The sequence below is a fragment of the Colossoma macropomum genome, unplaced genomic scaffold, assembly GCF_904425465.1.
Source record: "Colossoma macropomum unplaced genomic scaffold, Colossoma_macropomum, whole genome shotgun sequence".
Taxonomy (NCBI): Eukaryota; Metazoa; Chordata; class Actinopteri; order Characiformes; family Serrasalmidae; genus Colossoma; species Colossoma macropomum.
In genome coordinates, this window is record NW_023494792.1 from 19560402 (window position 1) to 19585885 (window position 25484).

The 25484-nt window shown below is 38.9% G+C and overlaps 3 protein-coding genes across 3 annotated transcripts in view; 1 reads left to right on the forward strand and 2 right to left on the reverse strand.

The window, feature by feature from the left end:
* Positions 1 to 2424: 2424 nt before the first annotated feature.
* On the reverse strand, positions 2425 to 4538 carry LOC118812731 (putative mediator of RNA polymerase II transcription subunit 26). Its single transcript, XM_036577839.1, has 4 exons — positions 4528 to 4538; positions 3988 to 4367; positions 3603 to 3682; positions 2425 to 3002 (listed from the first exon to the last, which is right to left on the reverse strand). Exons 1-4 carry the CDS (start codon positions 4536 to 4538, stop codon positions 2520 to 2522), a joined length of 954 nt encoding a protein of 317 aa, XP_036433732.1. The 3' UTR covers positions 2425 to 2519.
* A 149-nt stretch (positions 4539 to 4687) lies between these two features.
* Positions 4688 to 8942, forward strand: LOC118812732. The gene is made up of 3 exons (XM_036577840.1): positions 4688 to 4708; positions 4793 to 7550; positions 8195 to 8942. Exons 1-2 carry the CDS (start codon positions 4688 to 4690, stop codon positions 5990 to 5992), a joined length of 1221 nt encoding a protein of 406 aa, XP_036433733.1. The 3' UTR covers positions 5993 to 7550; positions 8195 to 8942.
* The window catches only part of LOC118812734 (mucin-5AC-like), a 32239-nt gene continuing 12984 nt past the window's right edge, over positions 6230 to 25484 (reverse strand). Inside the window, 20 exon segments of the mRNA XM_036577841.1 lie at positions 6230 to 6593; positions 6675 to 6871; positions 7418 to 7720; positions 7849 to 8305; positions 8390 to 8572; positions 8860 to 8914; positions 13633 to 13755; positions 14157 to 14313; positions 15846 to 16085; positions 17617 to 17796; positions 17936 to 18043; positions 20626 to 20764; positions 20975 to 21126; positions 21713 to 21816; positions 21908 to 21954; positions 22239 to 22351; positions 22353 to 22480; positions 24787 to 24913; positions 25039 to 25133; positions 25276 to 25440. Of these exon segments, the coding sequence (XP_036433734.1) occupies positions 6230 to 6593; positions 6675 to 6871; positions 7418 to 7720; positions 7849 to 8305; positions 8390 to 8572; positions 8860 to 8914; positions 13633 to 13755; positions 14157 to 14313; positions 15846 to 16085; positions 17617 to 17796; positions 17936 to 18043; positions 20626 to 20764; positions 20975 to 21126; positions 21713 to 21816; positions 21908 to 21954; positions 22239 to 22351; positions 22353 to 22480; positions 24787 to 24913; positions 25039 to 25133; positions 25276 to 25440 (3437 nt within the window).

Consider the following 25484-nt stretch of genomic DNA (forward strand, 5'->3'; position numbering starts at 1 on the left):
TTGATTATTGATATATGTTACTGCATTGTATTTGTTTTTACCAAGTGTTATAAAAGCAAAAAGCCAGTAGAGTCTGTGTGTTATAGTAGATTGTTATAAATTAACAAATTAGAGTCGCTAAATTTGGAATGTGTCAATTTTATACAAGCCATTAGGAAAATATCAAAGTGCTCCACCTCCAGTAGCTCTTACAGGGAATGAGAGAAACTGATTTGAATTGATACTGCTGTAGCATGCTTAAACATGCCTGTCGATCATGTATTCAGTCTAAGTGCACCACTCTGCGCTGGGTTAGTGTGGGTCACGAACATAGTGAAAACATACCTGCCACACTCACAGGAACCAGTGGTGGAATTTGGTGCTTTATTTTGAGCTTGCACCATGACCATGAAAAAGACACTCTTTTAAGAATTCACAAGGAATAAACATCAAAATAAAAATTTTAGCAGTGGTAAAATAAAAGCAGCACTTGCCTGGGGTGAATTGCTTGGTTTGATATGTGCACACACATATAACTGGTGATACGGGGATTGTTTGTGTTGTCTTTGTGATCACAATAAATGGGGTTTCTGTTGTGCTGTGCTGTGTTGGTCTTGATGCTGTTGTAGTTTTGGTTGTTGTTGTGGACACTGAGGAAGGTGTTGAACTTCTTGTGGTAGGGCCTGTTGTAGTTCGTGTTGTTGTCTTTGCTGTAGTGGATGGAGTTCTTGATGTTGTTGAGCCAACTGTTGTAGTTTTGGTTGTTGTTGTGGACACTGAGGAACGTGTTGAACTTCTTGTGGTAGGGCCTGTTGTAGTTCGTGTTGTTGTCTTTGCTGTAGTGGATGGAGTTCTTGATGTTGTTGAGCCAACTGTTGTAGTTTTGGTTGTTGTTGTGGACACTGAGGAACGTGTTGAACTTCTTGTGGTAGGGCCTGTTGTAGTTCGTGTTGTTGTCTTTGCTGTAGTGGATGGAGTTCTTGATGTCGTTGAGCCAACTGTTGTAGTTTTGGTTGTTCTTGTGGACACTGAAAAAGGTGTTGAACTTCTTGTGGTAGGGCCTGATGTAGTTTGTGTTGTTGTCCTTGATGTGGTTGATGGAGTTCTTGATGTTGTTGAGCCAACTGTTGTAGTTTTGGTTGTTCTTGTGGACACTGAAAAAGGTGTTGAACTTCTTGTGGTAGGGCCTGTTGTAGTTCGTGTTGTTGTCCTTGATGTGGTTGATGGAGGTCTTGATGTTGTTGAGCCAACTGTTGTAGTTTGGTTGTTGCTGTGGACACTGAGACACGTGTTGTTGAACTTCTTGTGGTAGGGCCCGTTGTAGTTTGTGTTGTTGTCTTTGCTGTGGTTGATGGAGGTCTTGATGTTGTTGAGCCAACTGTTGTAGTTTTGGTTGTTGTTGTGGACACTGAAAAAGGTGTTGAACTTCTTGTGGTAGGGCCTGTTGTAGTTCGTGTTGTTGTCCTTGCTGTGGTTGATGGAGTTCTTGATGTTGTTGAGCCAACTGTTGTAGTTTTGGTTGTTCTTGTGGACACTGAGAAAGGTGTTGAACTTCTTGTAGTAGGGCCCGTTGTAGTTCGTGTTGTTGTCCTTGATGGTTGTGGAGTGGTGATGGAGTTCTTGATGTTGTTGAGCTAACTGTTGTAGTTTTGGTTGTTGTTGTGGACACGAGACACGTGTGTTGAACTTTCTTTGTGGTAGAGCCCGTTGTAGTTCGTGTTGTTGTTCTTGCTGTGGTTGATGGAGTTCTTGATGTTGTTGAGCCAACTGTAGTAGTTTTGGTTGTTCTTGTGGACACTGAAAAAGGTGTTGAACTTCTTGTGGTAGGGCCTGATGTAGTTCGTGTTGTTGTCCTTGATGTGGTTGATGGAGTTCTTGATGTTGTTGAGCCAACTGTTGTAGGTTTTGGTTGTTGCTTGTGGACACTGAGAACGGTGTTGAACTTCTTGTGGTAGGGCCTGTTGTAGTTCGTGTTGTTGTCCTTGATGTGGTTGATGGAGGTCTTGATGTTGTTGAGCCAACTGTTGTAGGTTTGGTTGTTGCTGTGGACACTGAGACACGTGTTGTTGAACTTCTTGTAGTAGGGCCCGTTGTAGTTCGTGTTGTTGTCTTTGCTGTAGTCGATGGAGTTCTTGATGTCGTTGAGCCAACTGTTGTAGTTTTGGTTGTTCTTGTGGACACTGAAAAAGGTGTTGAACTTCTTGTAGTAGGGCTCGTTGTAGTTCGTGTTGTTGTCCTTGATGTGGTGATGAGTGGATGGAGTTCTTGATGTCGTTGAGCCAACTGTTGTAGTTTTGGTTGTTCTTGTGGACACTGAAAAAGGTGTTGAACTTCTTGTGGTAGGGCTTGTTGTAGTTCGTGTTGTTGTCCTTGTGGTGATGGAGTGGTTGATGGAGTTCTTGATGTTGTTGAGCTAACTGTTGTAGTTTTGGTTGTTCTTGTGGACACTGAAAAAGGTGTTGAACTTCTTGTGGTAGGGCCCGTTGTAGTTCGTGTTGTTGTCTTTGCTGTGGTTGATGGAGGTCTTGATGTTGAGCTAACTATTGTAGTTTTGGTTGTTGTGGACCCTGAGACACGTGTTGTTGAACTTCTTGTGGTAGGGCTTGTTGTAGTTCGTGTTGTTGTCCTTGCTGTAGTGAATGGAGTTCTTGATGTTGTTGAGCCAACTGTTGTAGTTTTGGTTGTTCTTGTGGACACTGAAAAAGGTGTTGAACTTCTTGTGGTAGGGCCCGTTGTAGTTCGTGTTGTTGTCCTTGATGTGGTTGATGGAGTGGTTGATGGAGTTCTTGATGTTGTTGAGCTAACTGTTGTAGTTTTGGTTGTTGTTGTGGACACCGAGACACGTGTTGTTGAACTTTTTGTGGTAGAGCCCGTTGTAGTTCGTGTTGTTGTTCTTGCTGTGGTTGATGGAGTTCTTGATGTTGTTGAGCCAACTGTTGTAGTTTTGGTTGTTGTTGTGGACACTGAGGAACGTGTTGAACTTCTTGTGGTAGGGCCTGTTGTAGTTCGTGTTGTTGTCCTTGCTGTAGTGGATGGAGTTCTTGATGTTGTTGAGCCAACTGTTGTAGTTTTGGTTGTTGTTGTGGACACTGAGGAACGTGTTGAACTTCTTGTGGTAGGGCCTGTTGTAGTTCGTGTTGTTGTCCTTGCTGTAGTGGATGGAGTTCTTGATGTTGTTGAGCCAACTGTTGTAGTTTTGGATGTTTTTGTGGACACTGAGACATGTGTTGTTGAACTTCTTGTGGTAGGGCCTGTTGTGGCTTTGGTTGTTTTTCCTGTTGTTGTCGTTGATGATGATGGGTTTGTAGTGGTGGAACAGGTTTTATTAAGTGTACAGCATTCTACCCGTATTTCATAGTTGTAACATGGTGGAAAGTTCTTTTCCTTGTTATAACATCTAAGACCAACAGAAACGTCACATGTCACATTTTGACCCAAATCTGCTAACGTCACATTCTTGTATTCTTTGGCTCTGCATTCAATCTTTGCTGGTTTCTCACAGGAAATGATTCCTGATTTCCACATGGCAGCTATAGATTCAAATTCGCCTCCTCCTTTGTTTGGTACAATATCAGGGTAGTTGGTGTCCAACCACTCAGACCATTGACAGGTCAAGGGCAAACAAGCAGGTGTTGTTGGAGTTGTAATTGTTGTTGTTGTTGAACTTCTTGTGGTAGGGCCCGTTGTAGTTCGTGTTGTTGTCCTTGATGTGGTTGATGGAGTTCTTGATGTTGTTGAGCCAACTGTTGTAGTTTTGGTTGTTCTTGTGGACACTGAAAAAGGTGTTGAACTTCTTGTGGTAGGGCCCGTTGTAGTTCGTGTTGTTGTCCTTGCTGTAGTGGATGGAGTTCTTGATGTTGTTGAGCCAACTGTTGTAGTTTTGGTTGTTGTTGTGGACACTGAAAAAAGTGTTGAACTTCTTGTGGTAGGGCCCGTTGTAGTTCGTGTTGTTGTCCTTGATGTGGTTGATGGAGTGGTTGATGGAGTTCTTGATGTTGTTGAGCTAACTGTTGTAGTTTTGGTTGTTGTTGTGGACACCGAGACACGTGTTGTTGAACTTTTTGTGGTAGAGCCCGTTGTAGTTCGTGTTGTTGTTCTTGCTGTGGTTGATGGAGTTCTTGATGTTGTTGAGCCAACTGTTGTAGTTTTGGTTGTTGTTGTGGACACTGAGGAACGTGTTGAACTTCTTGTGGTAGGGCCTGTTGTAGTTCGTGTTGTTGTCCTTGCTGTAGTGGATGGAGTTCTTGATGTTGTTGAGCCAACTGTTGTAGTTTTGGTTGTTGTTGTGGACACTGAGGAACGTGTTGAACTTCTTGTGGTAGGGCCTGTTGTAGTTCGTGTTGTTGTCCTTGCTGTAGTGGATGGAGTTCTTGATGTTGTTGAGCCAACTGTTGTAGTTTTGGATGTTTTTGTGGACACTGAGACATGTGTTGTTGAACTTCTTGTGGTAGGGCCTGTTGTGGCTTTGGTTGTTTTTCCTGTTGTTGTCGTTGATGATGATGGGTTTGTAGTGGTGGAACAGGTTTTATTAAGTGTACAGCATTCTACCCGTATTTCATAGTTGTAACATGGTGGAAAGTTCTTTTCCTTGTTATAACATCTAAGACCAACAGAAACGTCACATGTCACATTTTGACCCAAATCTGCTAACGTCACATTCTTGTATTCTTTGGCTCTGCATTCAATCTTTGCTGGTTTCTCACAGGAAATGATTCCTGATTTCCACATGGCAGCTATAGATTCAAATTCGCCTCCTCCTTTGTTTGGTACAATATCAGGGTAGTTGGTGTCCAACCACTCAGACCATTGACAGGTCAAGGGCAAACAAGCAGGTGTTGTTGGAGTTGTAATTGTTGTTGTTGTTGAACTTCTTGTGGTAGGGCCCATTGTAGTTCGTGTTGTTGTCCTTGATGTGGTTGATGGAGTTCTTGATGTTGTTGAGCCAACTGTTGTAGTTTTGGTTGTTCTTGTGGACACTGAAAAAGGTGTTGAACTTCTTGTGGTAGGGCCCGTTGTAGTTCGTGTTGTTGTCCTTGCTGTAGTGGATGGAGTTCTTGATGTTGTTGAGCCAACTGTTGTAGTTTTGGTTGTTGTTGTGGACACTGAGGAACGTGTTGAACTTCTTGTGGTAGGGCCCGTTGTAGTTCGTGTTGTTGTCTTTGCTGTGGTTGATGGAGGTCTTGATGTTGAGCTAACTATTGTAGTTTTGGTTGTTGTGGACCCTGAGACACGTGTTGTTGAAGTTCTTGTGGTAGGGCTTGTTGTAGTTCGTGTTGTTGTCCTTGCTGTAGTGGATGGAGTTCTTGATGTTGTTGAGCCAACTGTTGTAGTTTTGGTTGTTCTTGTGGACACTGAAAAAGGTGTTGAACTTCTTGTGGTAGGGCCCGTTGTAGTTCGTGTTGTTGTCCTTGATGTGGTTGATGGAGTGGTTGATGGAGTTCTTGATGTTGTTGAGCTAACTGTTGTAGTTTTGGTTGTTGTTGTGGACACCGAGACACGTGTTGTTGAACTTTTTGTGGTAGAGCCCGTTGTAGTTCGTGTTGTTGTTCTTGCTGTGGTTGATGGAGTTCTTGATGTTGTTGAGCCAACTGTTGTAGTTTTGGTTGTTGTTGTGGACACTGAGGAACGTGTTGAACTTCTTGTGGTAGGGCCTGTTGTAGTTCGTGTTGTTGTCCTTGCTGTAGTGGATGGAGTTCTTGATGTTGTTGAGCTAAGTATTGTAGTTTTGGTTGTTGTTGTGGACACTGAGGAACGTGTTGAACTTCTTGTGGTAGGGCCTGTTGTAGTTCGTGTTGTTGTCCTTGCTGTAGTGGATGGAGTTCTTGATGTTGTTGAGCCAACTGTTGTAGTTTTGGATGTTTTTGAGGACACTGAGACATGTGTTGTTGAACTTCTTGTGGTAGGGCCTGTTGTGGCTTTGGTTGTTTTTCCTGTTGTTGTCGTTGATGATGATGGGTTTGTAGTGGTGGAACAGGTTTTATTAAGTGTACAGCATTCTACCCGTATTTCATAGTTGTAACATGGTGGAAAGTTCTTTTCCTTGTTATAACATCTAAGACCAACAGAAACGTCACATGTCACATTTTGACCCAAATCTGCTAACGTCACATTCTTGTATTCTTTGGCTCTGCATTCAATCTTTGCTGGTTTCTCACAGGAAATGATTCCTGATTTCCACATGGCAGCTATAGATTCAAATTCGCCTCCTCCTTTGTTTGGTACAATATCAGGGTAGTTGGTGTCCAACCACTCAGACCATTGACAGGTCAAGGGCAAACAAGCAGGTGTTGTTGGAGTTGTAATTGTTGTTGTTGTTGAACTTCTTGTGGTAGGGCCCATTGTAGTTCGTGTTGTTGTCCTTGATGTGGTTGATGGAGTTCTTGATGTTGTTGAGCCAACTGTTGTAGTTTTGGTTGTTCTTGTGGACACTGAAAAAGGTGTTGAACTTCTTGTGGTAGGGCCCGTTGTAGTTCGTGTTGTTGTCTTTGCTGTGGTTGATGGAGTTCTTGATGTTGTTGAGCCAACTGTTGTAGTTTTGGTTGTTCTTGTGGACACTGAAAAAAGTGTTGAACTTCTTGTGGTAGGGCCCGTTGTAGTTCGTGTTGTTGTCTTTGCTGTGGTTGATGGAGGTCTTGATGTTGAGCTAACTATTGTAGTTTTGGTTGTTGTGGACCCTGAGACACGTGTTGTTGAACTTCTTGTGGTAGGGCTTGTTGTAGTTCGTGTTGTTGTCCTTGCTGTAGTGGATGGAGTTCTTGATGTTGTTGAGCCAACTGTTGTAGTTTTGGTTGTTCTTGTGGACACTGAAAAAGGTGTTGAACTTCTTGTGGTAGGGCCCATTGTAGTTCGTGTTGTTGTCCTTGCTGTGGTTGATGGAGGTCTTGATGTTGAGCTAAGTATTGTAGTTTTGGTTGTTGTGGACCCTGAGACACGTGTTGTTGAACTTCTTGTGGTAGGGCTTGTTGTAGTTCGTGTTGTTGTCCTTGCAGTAGTGGATGGAGTTCTTGATGTTGTTGAGCCAACTGTTGTAGTTTTGGTTGTTTTTGTGGACACTGAGACATGTGTTGTTGAACTTCTTGTGGTAGGGCCTGTTGTGGCTTTGGTTGTTTTTCCTGTTGTTGTCGTTGATGATGATGGGTTTGTAGTGGTGGAACAGGTTTTATTAAGTGTACAGCATTCTACCCGTATTTCATAGTTGTAACATGGTGGAAAGTTCTTTTCCTTGTTATAACATCTAAGACCAACAGAAACGTCACATGTCACATTTTGACCCAAATCTGCTAACGTCACATTCTTGTATTCTTTGGCTCTGCATTCAATCTTTGCTGGTTTCTCACAGGAAATGATTCCTGATTTCCACATGGCAGCTATAGATTCAAATTCGCCTCCTCCTTTGTTTGGTACAATATCAGGGTAGTTGGTGTCCAACCACTCAGACCATTGACAGGTCAAGGGCAAACAAGCAGGTGTTGTTGGAGTTGTAATTGTTGTTGTTGTTGAACTTCTTGTGGTAGGGCCCGTTGTAGTTCGTGTTGTTGTCCTTGATGTGGTTGATGGAGTGGTTGATGGAGGTCTTGATGTTGTTGAGCCAACTGTTGTAGGTTTGGTTGTTCTTGTGGACACTGAGACACGTGTTGTTGAACTTCTTGTGGTAGGGCCTGTTGTAGTTCGTGTTGTTGTCTTTGCTGTAGTGGATGGAGTTCTTGATGTTGTTGAGCCAACTGTTGTAGTTTTGGTTGTTCTTGTGGACACTGAAAAAGTGTTGAACTTCTTGCGGTAGGGCCCGTTGTAGTTCGTGTTGTTGTCTTTGCTGTGGTTGATGGAGGTCTTGATGTTGAGCTAAGTATTGTAGTTTTGGTTGTTGTGGACCCTGAGACACGTGTTGTTGAACTTCTTGTGGTAGGGCCTGTTGTAGTTCGTGTTGTTGTCCTTGATGTGGTTGATGGAGTGGTTGATGGAGGTCTTGATGTTGTTGAGCCAACTGTTGTAGGTTTGGTTGTTGCTGTGGACACTGAGACACGTGTTGTTGAACTTCTTGTGGTAGGGCCTGTTGTAGTTCGTGTTGTTGTCTTTGCTGTGGTTGATGGAGTTCTTGATGTTGTTGAGCCAACTGTTGTAGTTTTGGTTGTTGTTGTGGACACTGAGGAACGTGTTGAACTTCTTGTGGTAGGGCCTGTTGTAGTTCGTGTTGTTGTCTTTGCTGTAGTGGATGGAGTTCTTGATGTTGTTGAGCCAACTGTTGTAGTTTTGGTTGTTCTTGTGGACACTGAAAAAGGTGTTGAACTTCTTGCGGTAGGGCCCGTTGTAGTTCGTGTTGTTGTCTTTGCTGTGGTTGATGGAGTTCTTGATGATGTTGAGCTAAGTATTGTAGTTTTTGTTGTTGTGGACCCTGAGACACGTGTTGTTGAACTTCTTGTGGTAGGGCCTGTTGTAGTTCGTGTTGTTGTCCTTGATGTGGTTGATGGAGTGGTTGATGGAGGTCTTGATGTTGTTGAGCCAACTGTTGTAGGTTTGGTTGTTGCTGTGGACACTGAGACACGTGTTGTTGAACTTCTTGTGGTAGGGCCTGTTGTAGTTCGTGTTGTTGTCTTTGCTGTGGTTGATGGAGGTCTTGATGTTGAGCTAACTATTGTAGTTTTGGTTGTTGTGGACACTGAGACACGTGTTGTTGAACTTCTTGTGGTAGGCCTCGTTGTAGTTTGTGTTGTTGTCCTTGCTGTGGTTGAGGGAGTTCTTGATGTTGTTGAGCCAACTGTTGTAATTTTGGTTGTTGTTGTGGACATTGAGATACGTGTTGTTGAACTTTTTGTGGTGGAACCTGCTTTACTTTGTGTTGCTATTGTTGTTGTTGATGTATGTGATGGCCAGCAGTTTTCACACTTCATGGTTTCCTCGTTCAGGTATGGCCTGTCTGTGGGGCACTTGGGAAAACATCCTAGAAGAAAAAAGTTACCATTAATAAAGAATAATAATAAAAGCTCAGAGTACACATACCAGGAGAAAAGACTCTTCACATTTTTATTCTTTCATTATGTTACATCTACTATAAAAATAGTATTTAACTTTACACTTATTTTTAGCACAAAATAAAAAAAAAGGATCGTGGGTGGTATACTGGTTCATTCTCTCACTCTTCATAAGAGTAAAGAGACCCGCATAAGAGATAGAAAATTGAACTTGGTCCCATGTTATTTTCTTGAATTACATGCCAATTTTCTGATAAACTGAATGCATGAGGTGACCAAATGTTTTTTCAAGATTTATTTGTGTTCAACATTAAATTACTCCTTCTAGATAAACTGTAAGCTTTACCACCATAACCATACAACCAATTCAACCAGTTTATCCATTCTATCTAGTGCACCAAACTATGTCCAGTTTAAAACTGAAGAAGCTTAAAGCTCAAGCACATCTTAAACTGCTTAGATACTTTAGCTACCGTACAACTTCAACAGCAACCATGAAGACATAAATGCTATTGACAGGCATGCTATATGCTAACAAATATGTATTTGTTAGCAAGGAGTTTTCATTTTAGGCTACTTGAGAACATGTAATGTGTAATGTATCTTCCAGTCAGCTTCTAAGAGCCACCACACACCAGCCTGCCATGCAGTGTCACGTAACAGATACAGTACAAAGCACAGCTATACCCCATACAGTGTGTAACAGTGAGAGTGCTGCTAAAGGCTAAGTTTAAGTTCACATTTGCACTCTTTTCATATAAATTTCATAGAACAAAATTTCTAACATCATTTATGAAATCCTTATAGATGGTATCAGCTAACTACGTCTTCACAAACTGACTGTTTTTTATCTGAAAGACATAAGGTGAAAAAGACAGGGCTAGTAATGCTATCTAGGTAATAGACTGCTAGCATTTGTCTGTTTAGCTAAAAGACTTAACTGTCTTTCTCTGCGTAAATTCAAGGCACCTATGATCTACTGATCTACTGGCACTTTGTAGTCTCATTCTAGATTTAACTTAATTCAGTAGTGGCAAAATGAGTGACTTTAATGAAGATTGAACGGTGTGCAATCTTCATTAAAAGCAATGTTTGAATTTTTGCACACAGTTGGATCAGTGTGTGGTAGCTTTAAGTGTAAAATTAACTTATATTGATACAGATACAACATTAAAAAGACTCTTATCTAGTAATACTTCTGAAACCTAATTTCTAACCAATTAATGTATTATTTTTTCCAAATAATTACTCATGATGTTGAAATAATCACATACTTTCACAGCTAGTAATAATTCATAGTTTTGAAATATTATTCTGATTAACCAAGTCACAATCAAAGTTTGATCCTGATACAAAGAAGGATAAAAAAAACTACAACTTTTTCCTCCTGCCGGGTGTAAATATGCTTTCATACAAAAAGCATGTTAGCCAAACATGTAGTTACATTGTGCTGGTCAAGTGTGAACCAGCTGAAATTCTTATTAGGTATTCCACTCAAAGTGTAGACTGTCAGTAATTAATGGCCTCAACTTTTTTTGGAACGTGTTGTAAGCATCAATTTCAAAATGAGTGTATATTTACAAAAAACAGACTGCTGCTTTCTGTTTTTATTCGCATTTCACACACTGTTCCAACTTTTTTGGAATTGGGTTTTGTATATGTCAACCCATTTTGAAGATGTATTTGTTGAACAAAGTGTGTACCTCTAAATCTTCCCAGTTTGACAAACTAGATGCTCCTAAGGCTGATAATAACAAACCTGTATACTACTGACTTGTATATTGTATACTAGCTGCTATGGTTTAAGTTAAATCCTGTTTTTAATCTGTTTTTCACACAACAATACCTTTATCGACTGATAAACTTAAAAAGATTGTGTGTCCCGATCTATTATTACTGACTTTAATTTATAAAAAACACAGTATCGAACTTCTTGGTGTATCATTATCTTGTAGAATAACGGTAGCTGTTTTCATGACCTTTTTATTATTTTTTGTCATATACAGGGATGGAAAATGCTTGAGTAATTCGATTTTCTGCACCTGCAGGTTTATTAGCAACTAGCACTTCACGTGCACTGCACCGGCAGTTTTATTAGGGAAGGCAAGGCAAGTTTATTTCAAGTTTATTTAGTTCATATTTTTCTTTTATACACAGTGGCAATTTAAAGTTCTTCATACAAACAGAAAAATAAAAGCATTAGATAATAATACAGATTATAACAATTCTAGGATCCAGCACCTCGGAAGTGCTTTTGCAAGGATTGCTACAAAAACATAAGAAGTGCATAAAAAGTAAGAAGAAGATACAAATGCTAGCAAACTTTTAAAAAACCTCCAAAGAGTTGATAAAGCTTAACAGAACCGTGTGATGTACTCAAGTCATTTCCAGCACCCCAAGGGAGGAAATGCACCAAACGCTTGCGCTTTCACTAGCTGAATAGCAGCCATAACTGAACAAAATCTTACTTCAGAGTAATACCAACCTCTAAGCTGTTAATCAATCCTTGGGATACCCATGCTAGCAAATGTTCAAAATCTCAATAAAAAGAGCTGATGAAGCTTAGAACAACATTTAGATGTCATGTGAATCAAAAAATAAAATTCAGGAGCTGAAGATAAAAGATAATGAAACAGAAAATAAAACAAATTAAGTGATTAAAAGAAACTAATACAAGGCTAAGGAAGTGCAGTGAAAATAGCAAAGTTATCACATCCTGAGATCTAGCACCTCACAACGGCTTCTGAAAGACAGTCATGCAAAAGAACATGCAAAGTACATAGCTCAAAATAAAAGACAATAAGATAGCAACTAAGACAAGAAATTAAAAGAAATAAAAATATGATTAAGATAAGGTGCCGTGCTAAAAAAAAGACACAAGTAAACAAGAACATTTTCAGTCTGGACTTAAAGATACTTTTGGAGCATATCTGACCTCATCTGGGAGTTTGTCCCAGCAGTTGGCAGCAAAGTGTGTGAATGCTGCCTTGCCCTGTTTGTTTCTGATTCTGGGCACTACTAACTGATCAGTTTTGAGTGATCAGAAAGACCTACTGGATTCATATACTTCCAGCACATCAGCATTGTATTTTGGTCCAAGGCCATTTAGAGATTTATAGACAATTAGAAGGACTTTAAAGTCAATTCTGTACTTAATTAGTAGCCAGTGCAGTGACTTGACAATTGGAGTAATGTGCTCTAATCTTTTAGTTCTCATAAGCATTGATTGCGGTTTTGGGACGGCCAGTAAAGAGACCATTGCAGTAGTCCAGCCTGCTGGAGATAAATGCATGTGCATGAATTATTTTTTCCTAGATCTTGTTGTCACATGAATTTTTAAAACTTTTATATGTTCCTGAGATGGTAAAGGGCTGTTTTCTTTTTGCTTTTACATGGCTGCTGAAATTCAGATCTGAATCAATTATGCCAAGATTTTTGAGTTGATCTTTAGCCCTCAGAGCTCTGGTGTCAAGATGAGCACTGATCTTTAGTCTTTGGTCATTACTACCAAACACAATTACCTCTGTCATGTCTTTATTTAGTTGAAGAAAGCTTTCTTTCATACACTCATCTTTTGATAGGCAATGACAAAGTGTCAATGGTACTGTATTCATCAGGCAAGAGAGGTAAGTAGATCTGGGTGTCATCTGTGTAGCTATGGTAAGATATTTTGTTATTTTTAAGGATTTGACCCAGTGGTAACATATAAACATTGAACAATAAGGGCCTAAGAATGGATCCTTGTGAAATACCACAAGTCAACATTTGCCTTTTAGATTCGCTTTTTAGATTAACACATCAACAACTTATCAGTGAAGTAGCAGTAGTGAAGTATCTGAATACAATGAGGTGAATATCCTGAAGATGCACTGTTGATATATTACGTACATTAAGTAGATATATTGTTGATATGTTACATGAAGTAGACTTAATATAATACTTCCATTACTTAAAACCTAACCTCACCCAACCTCACTTTACTGTCACAACAGGCGCATGGTTAATCTCTCATTTTCCTTAACAGCAAAGTATTACAAGAACACTTTAAACACAGTTTTAATTCTCAAGTCTAGAGCAACATACTTGCTATATATAAGTTCACTTCTGATTCTGCATTTTATAAACTGCATGTGAAATGGACACTAATAGAAATGGACACACTGTGAAATGGACACAATGCCACAAAGTAAGGTGTTATAACATGCTATGGCATTTCACTCCAGAAAGTATTATGACATTGTCACAAAAACCTGTGACATGGGTGTTATGCCAACATCAAAGTGAACAAAAATATCCTTTATGACAATGGCCACTTATTGGAATAAGCCTCTATAAATATTTATGCAGGTTTGGTAGTTGTCATGAAATTCTTCTGTTATTGTCATATAGCCTTATTTACTTGACCTTCAGTGAAGTGTTACTAAACATTTTCCATATTTTGTGATTATTTGGTAATTATGAGCAAAAATATATACATTTGCAGCCTCATCTGTGAATTTTTTCAGAATTATCTGCCCTGTTATTTCTTGTATGTAATTAGACACTAAGATTAAATAACAGACAGGCCCATTTGTGCTTCTAACTAAATGTAAGAGGATCACAATCAGCATTCGCGCATTCAGAGAGTCAAAAGGTAATCTACAGAACATAGTTAAATATGGCCAAGTATTAGCCAGGAAAGTCTTACCCTCTACTAGAGTTTGATTGAAGCAGTCTCCTGAGGGATTGCTGCAGGTTTTCACACATTGCCCACAGGGTTTATAGTGCCACTCACAGCCTCCAGGTACATTGTAGTAGTCGCAGAACAAAGCTGCAGAAACAGTTTAAGTCAGTCAGTGGCTTGTCAAGTCAAGGGCAATGACACTTTGTGCTATGCTTGCATGACAGGGGTTAGTACAGTTAGACTATCTCATATCCCCAATACTCTCTTTATTCCATTAGAGTCAATGTGAATTAAAAAAAACATTAATATATACTTTTTCTAAAACAACTAAATGAAGCTAAATCACTTAAATACAATTGTGGGGATTACTGTTTTCAGCTGATCCAGATGATTAATTAAAGATCAACTAGTGATAAAACTATACTACAAGGCTATACTTGTAGTTAATAATGATTAATAACAACTGTGCTTGTGAATTACATCAATAAAAGCATTTCCCTTGACACTTTAAGAGAGATGCTTCTATTGATTTCTTTATTGAGACTCACGGCAGATGGTTGGGGTCCTCCACGATATGCAGGCTCCCTTCTCGTTGCATGCTGCAGCATACGCTGCTACAGCCGTGCAGTAACACTCACAGTCTCCCCCAGTGTCACATGCACACGTGTCTTGCACACATATATCGTAATATTGATCTGGATCCACCTGAGAGGAGAAACAGAATAAAACAGAACCATAGTAGAACAGCTTACAGGATATGACCAATTAACATGACCTGCACTATATAGCACTGCAAATGCAAAACATCTTTAAGGATACATTTACATTGTTTGTACCTTGATGTAGAGCTTTGCGCAGGACTATTTTCAGTCCCGCTCCCACTCTCACCCGCTTCCACGAGATTTAATCCCACTCCCGCAGAAAATCTTTATCATTTGTCCCGCTCCCTCCCGCAACCGCTCCCTCCCGTCTATTCACAAATACATTATTCTCTGCTGAAATTACCTGACAGTCGTGGTCATAAGGCTCACTGTAAGTAACTTCACCAAACGGCATTTATTCCCAGTAAACACAGAGCAGGAATTAAACCACTGAGCAGTTATTTTTGGTGTTTTGCTGGGCTTGGCAGCTGTAGCCGAAGGACTGAATGCTTCGGCATCGCTCTAAGGCCTGATTCACACATGCTGCCTCTGTGTGGCGTGAGTGATGCGGTAGTGCAAGCACTACAGCTGGAACGTGCTGGCCTTTCATACATACAGTGTTTGAGCTGCGGAGCGAAGCAGCGAGACAGTTATACAGCCGTTCCTTTCTCTAGACAGATAAATGGTCACTTCAGTCACTCTGCTCAACAAAAATATAATTTATATATATATAATAACTGCACAAGGTATGTTTTTCATCCTGGACAGCATTCTAACGTGTGATTAGCCAAGCCAACGTGTGATTTCAAGCCTGGTAGACCAACCAGGAAATCTGTTTGCAGCACGGTATGTTCAACTAATATTTCGTCATGAATTACATGAAAAAAATTGCCTTTTTAATTTTTTACACGATCTTCTTTAATTTTCATAAAACTGCTTCAGCGCGGCATCTGGGACAGCCTGTTTCAAAGCTCTGACCACTTAACATAGGCACCGAAATGAAAAGCAAGACTTTCCATGTTGCTCACGGCACACAGGAGCAGTATGTGTGGATCAAGCCTATGAGAATTTGTGTGTTGTTCATGTGATCCGTTGCTCGAGAATGACTTTATTCATTTTAACTGTTTACTGTTACATTGTTTACATATATGATTTAGTGATCATTCTACTTTATTTAGGCTATTCATTAATTTGCAGGATTTCTCTATATGCGCGCTCATGTGAGCAACACTGAAAATTAGATACTGTGTTGGGGGACCCGCGGATCCCGCAGGAATCCACGGCAGTGCAGACCTCTACCTTGATGAACTAATAATGTACCTGCACAGAACCTTTATTTCTAACAGTGTATCTGGGAGGTTTTTGACATGATTGGAAGGATAGAAGAGTTAAAGTGGCAGTAGAGTGCACAAAAGTAAAGAGTGGTACAAGTTAAATATTGATATTTTTAGTTTTTTGTAAGTTGCTGTTAAATATATGTTTTCTGCTTTGTTTTGACACTGAAAATTGGATAACTTGTGCTTGATCACCACTTTAACTGGAAATAAAATAAACAACTACTAAATTTTCTTAGCATCTCCCTGAAAGGATACTCACTAAGGAGTGACATGACTTAAAGACATCACTCTTGATAATGCTGCATTGTTTGATGGCCCAGGCCTGTCGGTGTGGTCTCATATTACAGGGGCTGCTGATAATGCTGGCTTTAGGACATGCAGAAGAAACTCTCCAGCTGTTTCCAAACTCAAGCGGCTCCACCACTTCCTCCCCACCACGAGTCACGAAGTCATTTTTCCCGTTGCCATCATAGTTACCACACAGTCCGCATACTTTTCTCTGTTATGGGGAAGAGTGGGATGGGTCAAAAATGAATAATAATACAAATAAATGACCAAAAAATGTACAAATCCAGACATTATCTCACAAAAAATTATATATTGTCAAGTGAAATGATTTCTAACTTAGACAGTGCTGGGGAGAAAAAAAGTAGGGATGGCTGAGTACTGAATACACTGTTCAAAATGTATTCAGTAATGTATTCCATTACCATCCTCACTGTTACTGGTTGGCAGTTTTCTTCATGTTGATTCTTTTGTAAATATGTTTCATGAAAAATTCACTTCTTTAAATGAAGTTACAAAATTCTCAACTGCTGCTGCTCTTACAAACCCACTGCTGTCTTATGAAGTAAGCAAACAATTCACCATATCCTGATAACCAAATCTTGCAAATTCAACTTTTAAATGGCCATTTGAATTTCAGTTAACAACACAACAACACTGATGTTTGTGAACATGTCCACTACTGTTCACACTGTTCAGTTTGATCGTCCCTCAACAGAGCTTTAGGTTTGTAAAAAATTAGCTTTTTGGGTTCTTCTTTAGAGTATGTCTTTATATGCAGTGTGCTGATTTAAAAAAGTAAACTATTTTAAAAGATGATATTTTTTTATTTGCTGGGTACGTTTTACAAAAGTATTCTCCTAAAAATGTTAAAGGTAACTGTATTCTGAATACTGCCTTCATAAAATTCAACTTGGACTGAATACAGATACTTAATTTCTGTATTCTGAATACGTATTCCCGATGCTTAGATTTCATTACATGTCAATCCTGAATCTAGCCAATATATCTAATCTTTCTCATAATATTGTACCTCTTATCTAATCTAACTGCAAGAAAAAGGTCAGTATGTGAAATGCAAATAAAAATAGGAAACAGTGATTAGTAAATCCTCTTTGACCCATATTTAAACGAAAGCCATACAAAAACAAGTTATTTAATGTTTTATTTTATCAACTTAATTGTTTTTTGTGAATATAAGCTCCTACTTAAATTCATGCCTGCAACATGTTTTCAGAAAAACATGTTGCAGGCATGAATGGGGCATGTTTACCACTGTGTTACACCACCAATTGATCCAGTTTTGAAAGTAGATTTTTTTGTCATTCAGCAGTTATACAAATCTTCAGCTGTATGGATCTTTTGCTGTTGCATTTTGCACATCATAATGCGCTACATGTTATCAATAGGAGACAGACAGGCCAGTTTAGCACCCACAGTCTCTGATTACGCAGCCATTCTGCCGTAACACATGCAAAAAAATTCTTGTATAATTAATACAGGTCAAACAAAAGTGGCTAATCACTGCTTTTTGTTTTTATTGGCATTTCACATACTGAGTGTGTATTTCTGGATTTTTTTTAATTTGTTGTAAGTCATTTTATTCTTCATTTTATCCAAACTAGTCTTATTGAAGCCTTTGGTATTTTAATCTTTAAGCTGTGTTTAAGATCATTCCATTGATATCATTTTCAGCAGTGTAATGCAGGAAAAAAGTCATGGATTTTGATTTTCTTTTTACTTACCTTAAACAAAGGATCGAGTGTAATCTTTAGACTTGTCTTCTTGTCCCAGTGCAGAACCAGACCATTACTGGCCTCAATGACAAAGTAAATCCCCACAGTGTAGATTTTGTGAGCGATTTCTGTGCCATTATTAGTACTGAAAACTTTAATTTTCTCCTCTGACAGTATGAACTCTTTGTTCTACAAACATTGAAAAAGGAAGAAACGAAAATATTTATCAACTTTTCATGGTCAACAATTCAAAAGTCTTAAATTGACTAGTGTTAATGATAGTACTGAAGTGCAATGATACTAAGAGGAAGCTGTGTGATAACCTCACCCCTAGAAAGAGTTTGACAGATCTGGAGCAGGTGGTCCCAGTTGTGCCACAGGGGATATTTTCTGTGATGATACGAAATGAACCACTAAGACTGTTGCCACAGTAATCCTGCAAAGAGCAGATGCTGTTAGATTTCATATTTTGGTATGACAACTGTTAAGAAATGAATCAGGCAAAGTGAAGTAAACTGCATCTATCATTTTTCAGGTTATTTCAGTCAGATTAGCGTCACAACGGTGGCTCAATTTTCCCCACAGGAGAATTACTATGATATCATACTCGCCACATTTAACCTGCTATGACAGATTGAGTTGAATCAAGAAACAGCCACATGACTTTAACATTAGGCAACTTCACTCAGCTATCTGAAATAGATGTTTTATTGGCTGACATTTTTGTTAAAAAAATATGTTGTTATCATACTTGACATGATTTTCTGCATAGTTTCATTAAGCAGTAATGTACCTTGAAAGCCATTTCCTGTCTGTCAGTCTAGTTTAAGGCACCTGATGATCTTCCAAAATAGTCTACACAAACTTATTTTTGAGAAATTGTTTTCTGTGAAAAAATCCAAATACAGTCCCCTCCTAATTATTAGTACCCCAGGTAGATATGAATAAAAAAAGTTAGAAACAATTCACCTTTTGGTGAATTAGCTTAATCTCACACTGAAAAATGGGAAAAATCCAACCTGTAATGGAAGTAAATTTATTCTGAGAAAAAAAAAATCCCTTATCCAGAAAAAAATATTTTTAACACAACCACATATGCCATAATTATTTGCACCCCTGCATTTAATACTTTGAACAACCTGCCTTTCCAATAAAACAGCACTTAGTCTTCTCCTATAACATCTTATAAGGTTGGAGAATACAGCACAGGGAATTTGAGACCATTCCTCTATACAGAATCTCTCCAGATCGTCCAGGATCCTTGGTCCTCTCTTATGCACTCTCCTCTTTAGCTCACCCCACAAGTTTTCTATGGGGTTTAGTTCAGGGGACTGAGATGGCCACGGCAGAAGCTTAATTTTGCGTTCAGTAATCCATCTTTGTGTTGATCTGGACACGTTCTGGATCACTGTCCTGATCTCTTTAGAATGTGGCATCATGTGCTGCTTTTTAAGACCTTCTAGCCTGCTTCACATGGCAAACAGGTTCTATTTAAGCGATGTTTAGATTCAACAGGTCTGGCCATAATCGTGCCTGGGTGTGGGCAGTGAAACTGAACCAAATAGTGAATTGAATTTGGTTAACTGGTTGATTTAGCAGCTAAGGGGACAATCACTTTGAATGAAATCATCATTTAAAAACAGCATTTTGTGTTTACTTGAATTATCTTTGTCTAATATAAAAAGTAGTTTGATGATCTGAAACATTCAAGTGTGACAAATATGCAAAAATAGAAGAAATAGCAAATACTTTTTCACAGCACTGTACACAGCCAATGGCAGCATGAAGCCATGCAAATGTTGCCATGGCGACCGCAGTGCAGGTGAAAATCAATGAGTATTGGAGGAGAGCTTTATCAGTGTGGACTGTCAGGAGGACGCTCTGTACTCTTTCATTGTTAATGTATAAAACTGGGGTCACCCGGAATTCAACAACAAGACATTTGGCCAGAGAACTTGTAGAGAGGAGAATTACCACTCTGTAATGTCCGGACTTCTCAAACGCTAGAGGGCACTTCCGAGGGAGTCCAAAATGAATGAGTTCAGATGGAGCATTTAAGCAAAATGATGAGCTGCTCCGCTCACCAACCAATCAGTAATGCTAGTGCCCTGAACTGCTTGCTGTGTTTATTTCTGTACGAGACACTACACTAATGCTACCCAGATGTTTGACCTCTTGAGATGTAACTTTACAGGTATGCAGCACACACAGGCTAACATACTATATAGCTATGATAAAAATTTGAGAGTTTATGAGGGTAATTAACAGATTATGACTGTAAAATGCCAATCCTATAACTCGTTTATTTGGATCAGCATGCTTTAGTTGTGTTCCAGCAGCTGCTTAATTTAGGCTACAGACTCTGTAGTTGGCTATATTAATGATTAGATAAGAAATTGATTGTTGTTCAAAGTTGGATTGTGTTGGTCTTGTAATTTAGAAATCAGCATATACATTTGTCTATATTACATCTTGTTAACTGTATGAGTATCTTCTTTTCCATTAGCTGGGGTTTGGTAGAGATGGACTTTTATAAAGTACTTTTCATGTATGCTTTTTCAGTAATCCGTTAGGACAGAGGAGGAAGAGAGCAGAAGAGACAGAAACTGAGAGACAGAGAGAGACTAATGAAATACCATCAATGTAACTATTAATGGATTTAGTATATACAGGTTGGAAATAATTGTAATAAATAGTTAAATGAATAATTGAATGAAATTAAACAGGATAGCGGGTTTATGGAACAGTAATGGCAGTTTGTAGAAGACTGGAGGAATGGGAAAAAGATAAATGAAAGGAAAAGTTACAGCCCTGGGTAGCACTTTTACAAATGTTTTACTCTATAAGTTACAAAGAAAACTAATATAAAATAATTGTTTTAAAAAATAATTACTTTGTTGTTTCACTTTGTAGTTCTGTTTATACAGTATTTTGCTACAAAGTGGGGCTTTAAGAGATGAAAATTGGGAGATGTAAGAGAATAACCGTATATAGCATAACAATCATTGTATAACATACCTGGGCCAACACGTATTCACAGTCTCCACTGAAAGAATATCTCATACTATCAAAGGTCATGTAATGACCTTCACCATAGATGGTACAAGTGCTGGGACACTTTTTGCTTGTGCAGAGAAACTTTCTGTTTCTGCAAGTGCTGAAAAATCCATAACATTTTTCTGGTTAAAGCAGTGCAAGACTTCATAATATAAGCAGAAATAGTTTGAGAGTTAATAATCAGTTGACAAATGCATTGGTAGAAAGCCTGTGTGCTTATAATGCATGTTACAGTATACATACAACATACATGCATACAACATCAGCACCAACAGCAGCACATAAATGGCACCACGTTAGCTTTGCTCACCATGTGTTGCAGTCTTCTTTAACAGTTTGTCCAGGCTGGTAGAAGACTCCATTGTGAAAACATGGACAGTTCTCTTCTTTTACACACCCTCCCCGTCCATCAGCCAGTTGACCATTTGGACACACACACCCTGATGTACACTGTGTGCTCATCTGGGAACACAGAAGGAACACACAGGGAACTTACTATTTACACTAACTATAGACTCTGACATTGAAATTGATTCATTCTGAAGCTTTAATTCAATTAATACACTGTGTGCTCACCTGTGACCCACAACATACAGGGAAAATTTCAGAAAATGTATCATTTACCGTAACTATAGGCACTGATGATGTTCTCTGTATATAAATAAAGTCAAAACTGAATCAAAGTAAAAACTAAATACACAATTAATGAATCCTCTGTAAGATATCACACCATATGACATCATAGCACTTTTATATCTTATTACATTAGTTGTGTCTCTTAGGCTTCTAAACACTTCTATACGTTTGATGACAGGCACAAATACATAGAGAAGAAATGGTAAATATATTGACACAGAAGCCATTTGAGGACTGTCTTCTTCATTGGGTGCAGAGATGTATGAAATAGACACAGAGATATATAATAAAACTGGCACCTAGTTGTATAACATTAAATGATGTACCTCTCCATTCACCCTCTCTGACAGACATTCTTATTCATTGATCCATCTGTCTGTCCATTTAACCACCCATCTGTTACTGTACTTACACACTGGTCTGCGTCCAGCGTGTGGCAGCTTTTCTGGCATTCTACACCTTTTGCTCCAGGTCCAGCTTTGGAGCAGTTGAAGTAGTACATGGGAGCTGGGCAGTCTAAACCAGAAACATAAACATGCAATTCAAATATGTCAATTCCAAGAGACACAATTCCATTAATCAAATTGTACAATTAATTAATGCTCACCAATTTTCAGTTCCCCAAGGCACTCTAACTTGCCGTGAGTGCAAGTGCTGTGAAAAGTTTAAAAATAAAACATTAATCTGATATGTGTGTATTACATATAATTTTACTGCAGTAAAAGGTTTGTACACAATCACAGTCCTAGAGTCTCCCTTGATTCTGTTTTATCCTCTAGGACTATTTTTTTGCTTTGTCTGCTCCAACACACCTGATTGAACTCATAAAGGTTTGGTATTTATCTGAAGAGTTAAACTGTGTGTGTTAGAGCAGGTTAAACAGTAGCATTGAACAGGGGTACAGGGAACAGAGTCACTGATTATATTAATACTTTTACCATGTAGTTCCGTCCTTGTTGATGACCTGAGAGGGGGCCACAACCTGATTGTTGTGGTAACAGGGGCAGCTGGAGGCAGGCACACACTTGCCCTTGTCATCGAGGTAGGTACCCCTTGGCACAGGCACAGCCGTCCACAGGTGTGTGAGACACCTTACAGGTGTAGTCATATCCACTGAGGGAGCGGCAGGTGGTCTCACAACTGCTCAGGTGGTAGTAGTACTTCATATTGCCTGAACAATCTTTGGAGAAACTTGCCTGCACAACATAGATGTAACAACAACATAGCCAGATGTTTCCCCACTGTAACATTTTTTTCTGTTAATTTGAGAATTTGAGATTTGAGTAATGAGATAAACATATACAAAATCATCATTTATAAGGTACTTTCTGTTGGAAAGTGTCTGTCGCAAACCCTAAGCCCTAAATTTCCACTTGTGAAAAAAACACACTTTTGTTGTCTTTAAAAAGATTGTTTTGATTTTTTCAAGTGATGTACTGATGTGCAAATCATTTAAACCCTATATTTAATTGAAAATACAATGAAGACAACATATCAAATGTTGAAACTGAGAAATGTTATTGTTTTTGAAGTAAATGTGTCCCAAAGTCTGAAAATCATGGTGTACTCTTAAGAACGGTCACTACAGAAACACATATTTTCAGCAATTAAGTAACTGTCAATAACTGACTACTTTGTAGTCATGTACTGGCTAGCAGTTTTTAAGTTAAGCTTAAAATTAGTCAAAATTGTCACAACTGAAATATTTGGTTTTGGAGATGTTGTATTGTAAGTAACAAAATTTAATTTAAAGAGATTGACAACCGCAGCATAAAATAAATAAATAAAATAAAAAGTGCACAGATAAAGCAAGAATAGAACAGCAACAAAAATACATGAAGAGGATGCAGTGAAATGCTCCAATATATCCATGTATAAGGGCAAGTGGAACATCTCAGAACTAATAAGGCTAATTGACAACAGGTCAGTAACATGATTGGGTATAAAAAGAGCAACCCAGAGAGAGGCTGAGTCTTTCAGAGGTAAAGATGGGGAGGGGTTCACCACTCTGTGAAAGACTGTGTGGGGAAAACAGTGCAACAATTCAAGAATAACGTTTCTCAACGTAAAATAGCAAAGAACTTGGGGATTTTATTGTCTATGGTACATAATATTATTAAAAGATTCCAAAATCCAGAAAAATTTGTAGGCAAGGGACAAGGCAGAAAACTGATATTGGCTGGCCATGATCTTTGGGCCCTCAGGCTGTACTGCATTAAAAACAGACATGATTCTGCAGTGGAAATCACTGCTTGGGCTCACGAAAACTTCTGGACACCACTGCCTATGAACACAGTTTGTCGCTGCATCCACAAATGCAGTTAAAACTATCACGCAAAGAAGAAACCATAAATAAACAGGATTCAGAAATGCCACCGCCTTCTTTGGGCCTGAGCTCAGTGGAAAAATTTTAAGTTCTTTTGGGAAATCAGCCACGTCCTTCAGGAAGAAGAGATGGACCATTCAGTTTGTTATCAGTGCACAGTTAAAAGGCTAGCCGTCCGTGATGGTACAGGGGTGCGTTAATGCACATGGCATGGGTGACGTGCACATCTGTGAGGGCACCACTAATGCCGAATGATATATTCAGGTTTTGGAGCAACATATGCTGCCATCAATTTGACATCTTTTTTAGTGAAGCTAAATTCAGCAAGACAATGACAAACCACGTTCTGCATGTATTACAAAAGCGTGGCTCCAAAGTAAAAGAGTCAGGGTGCTAAACTGGCCTGCCTGCAGTCCAGACCTGTCACCCACTGAAAACATTTGGTGCATCATAAAATGAAAAATACAGCAAAGGAGACCCCGGACTGTTGAGCAGCTGAAATACTATATAAAGCAAGAATGGTAAAATACAGCAATTGGTCTCCTCAGTTCCCAAACGCTTACAGGGTGTTGTTAAAAGTAGAGGAGATGCAACATGGTGGTAAACATGTCCCCTTTTTTGAATCGTGTTGCTGGCATCAAATTCAAAATGGGCAAATAGTATTTCTCAGTTATCTACATACATCTGATACGTTGTCTTTGCACTATTTTCAATAAAATATGGGGTTTAAATGATTTGCTTATCATTGTTTTCTTTTTGTATTTTTATTTCAGGTCATACAGCCATACAGCAAAGTCAGAATGATGCTAATTACACTGTATAACTATTGGTCTACCTATCTGAGCTCTGACTAGTTTTTTGAGTGACGTATTTTTTAACCAAATGATCACTCTTAGTAATAGATACAGTGAGTTTTCTTGCATGGATAAGGATAACCTATAATGGTAAAGTTGTATACACACAATTTTTTATACTTAGTATGGTACAAGGGCATGGGCATGGAAATTAATTAAAACAATGAAAGTCAATAAATTTAGTCATTTTCAAATTTGGTATCTAATAGTGTCTGTCCTAGATGTAATAAACTTCTACGGCTAAATTTGGAACTACTGCTGTTCTACTCCCACAAAACTTCTCAATTGTTCAAAGTAGAATCTCACCACAGGTGGTGTTTCTCCAGCCCTGAAGCAGAACACCTTCAGCAGCACACGTATGGGCGTAGGAAGACACAGCTGCACACATGCATTCTTCGCTTCTGGCACACTTGCATGCATCATAAATGCACCTCTACAGAAAAATGATTTACACTGTTAAAAGCTTTAAAAGAATTTTTGAACTGTAACGTGATAGCTGCTGTTAATTCATACTCACATGATGTAAAACAGCTACTGTAATGAATGATTTAAACTTACATCTTTGTAAGGCACTGGATTGACCTCAACATGACAGGGAGAAAAGACTCCTTTTGGGTCAGTAAGTAGGGAGCACCACTCTTTGGCATACCTCTCTGAAAGTACATAGAATTTCAAACTATACAATTAAAACTTTTCATGTACATTTCATGCTTAAGTTGCTACTTTAAATGTATTGTTCTGCATATTAAGTTTTGATAATTATGGGGTGTACATCTATCTGAAGGTTAAAGTTACCTTTTTCAACACTCATACTACAGGGGTCTTGATGGCAGTTACTAACATCAGGACAGGTGGTCATAACTTTCCATGTGTTGGCAAAAGTCGCGGCTGTGCCCTCTTTCAGTCCTGATTCGGTTTTGAAATCATCTGCCTTGACATCATTAAAATTCCCACACAGACCTAATTGAAAGATTTACATTAGTCATGTGGAGTTCATTATATAA

Bases quoted from the DNA above. Each gene is read 5' to 3' on its own strand.
- LOC118812731 (XM_036577839.1), bottom strand. The intron at 3,683-3,987 runs GTTAGCTCAACA...AACCACATCAAG, and splicing joins CAACAACCAAAACTACAACA to GACAACAACACGAACTACAA. The intron at 3,003-3,602 runs GTTTGCCCTTGA...CATCCACTACAG, and splicing joins AACTCCAACAACACCTGCTT to CAAGGACAACAACACGAACT.
- LOC118812732 (XM_036577840.1), top strand. From the start codon at position 4,688: ATGATTCCTGATTTCCACATG. The intron at 4,709-4,792 runs GCAGCTATAGAT...GACCATTGACAG, and splicing joins TGATTCCTGATTTCCACATG to GTCAAGGGCAAACAAGCAGG.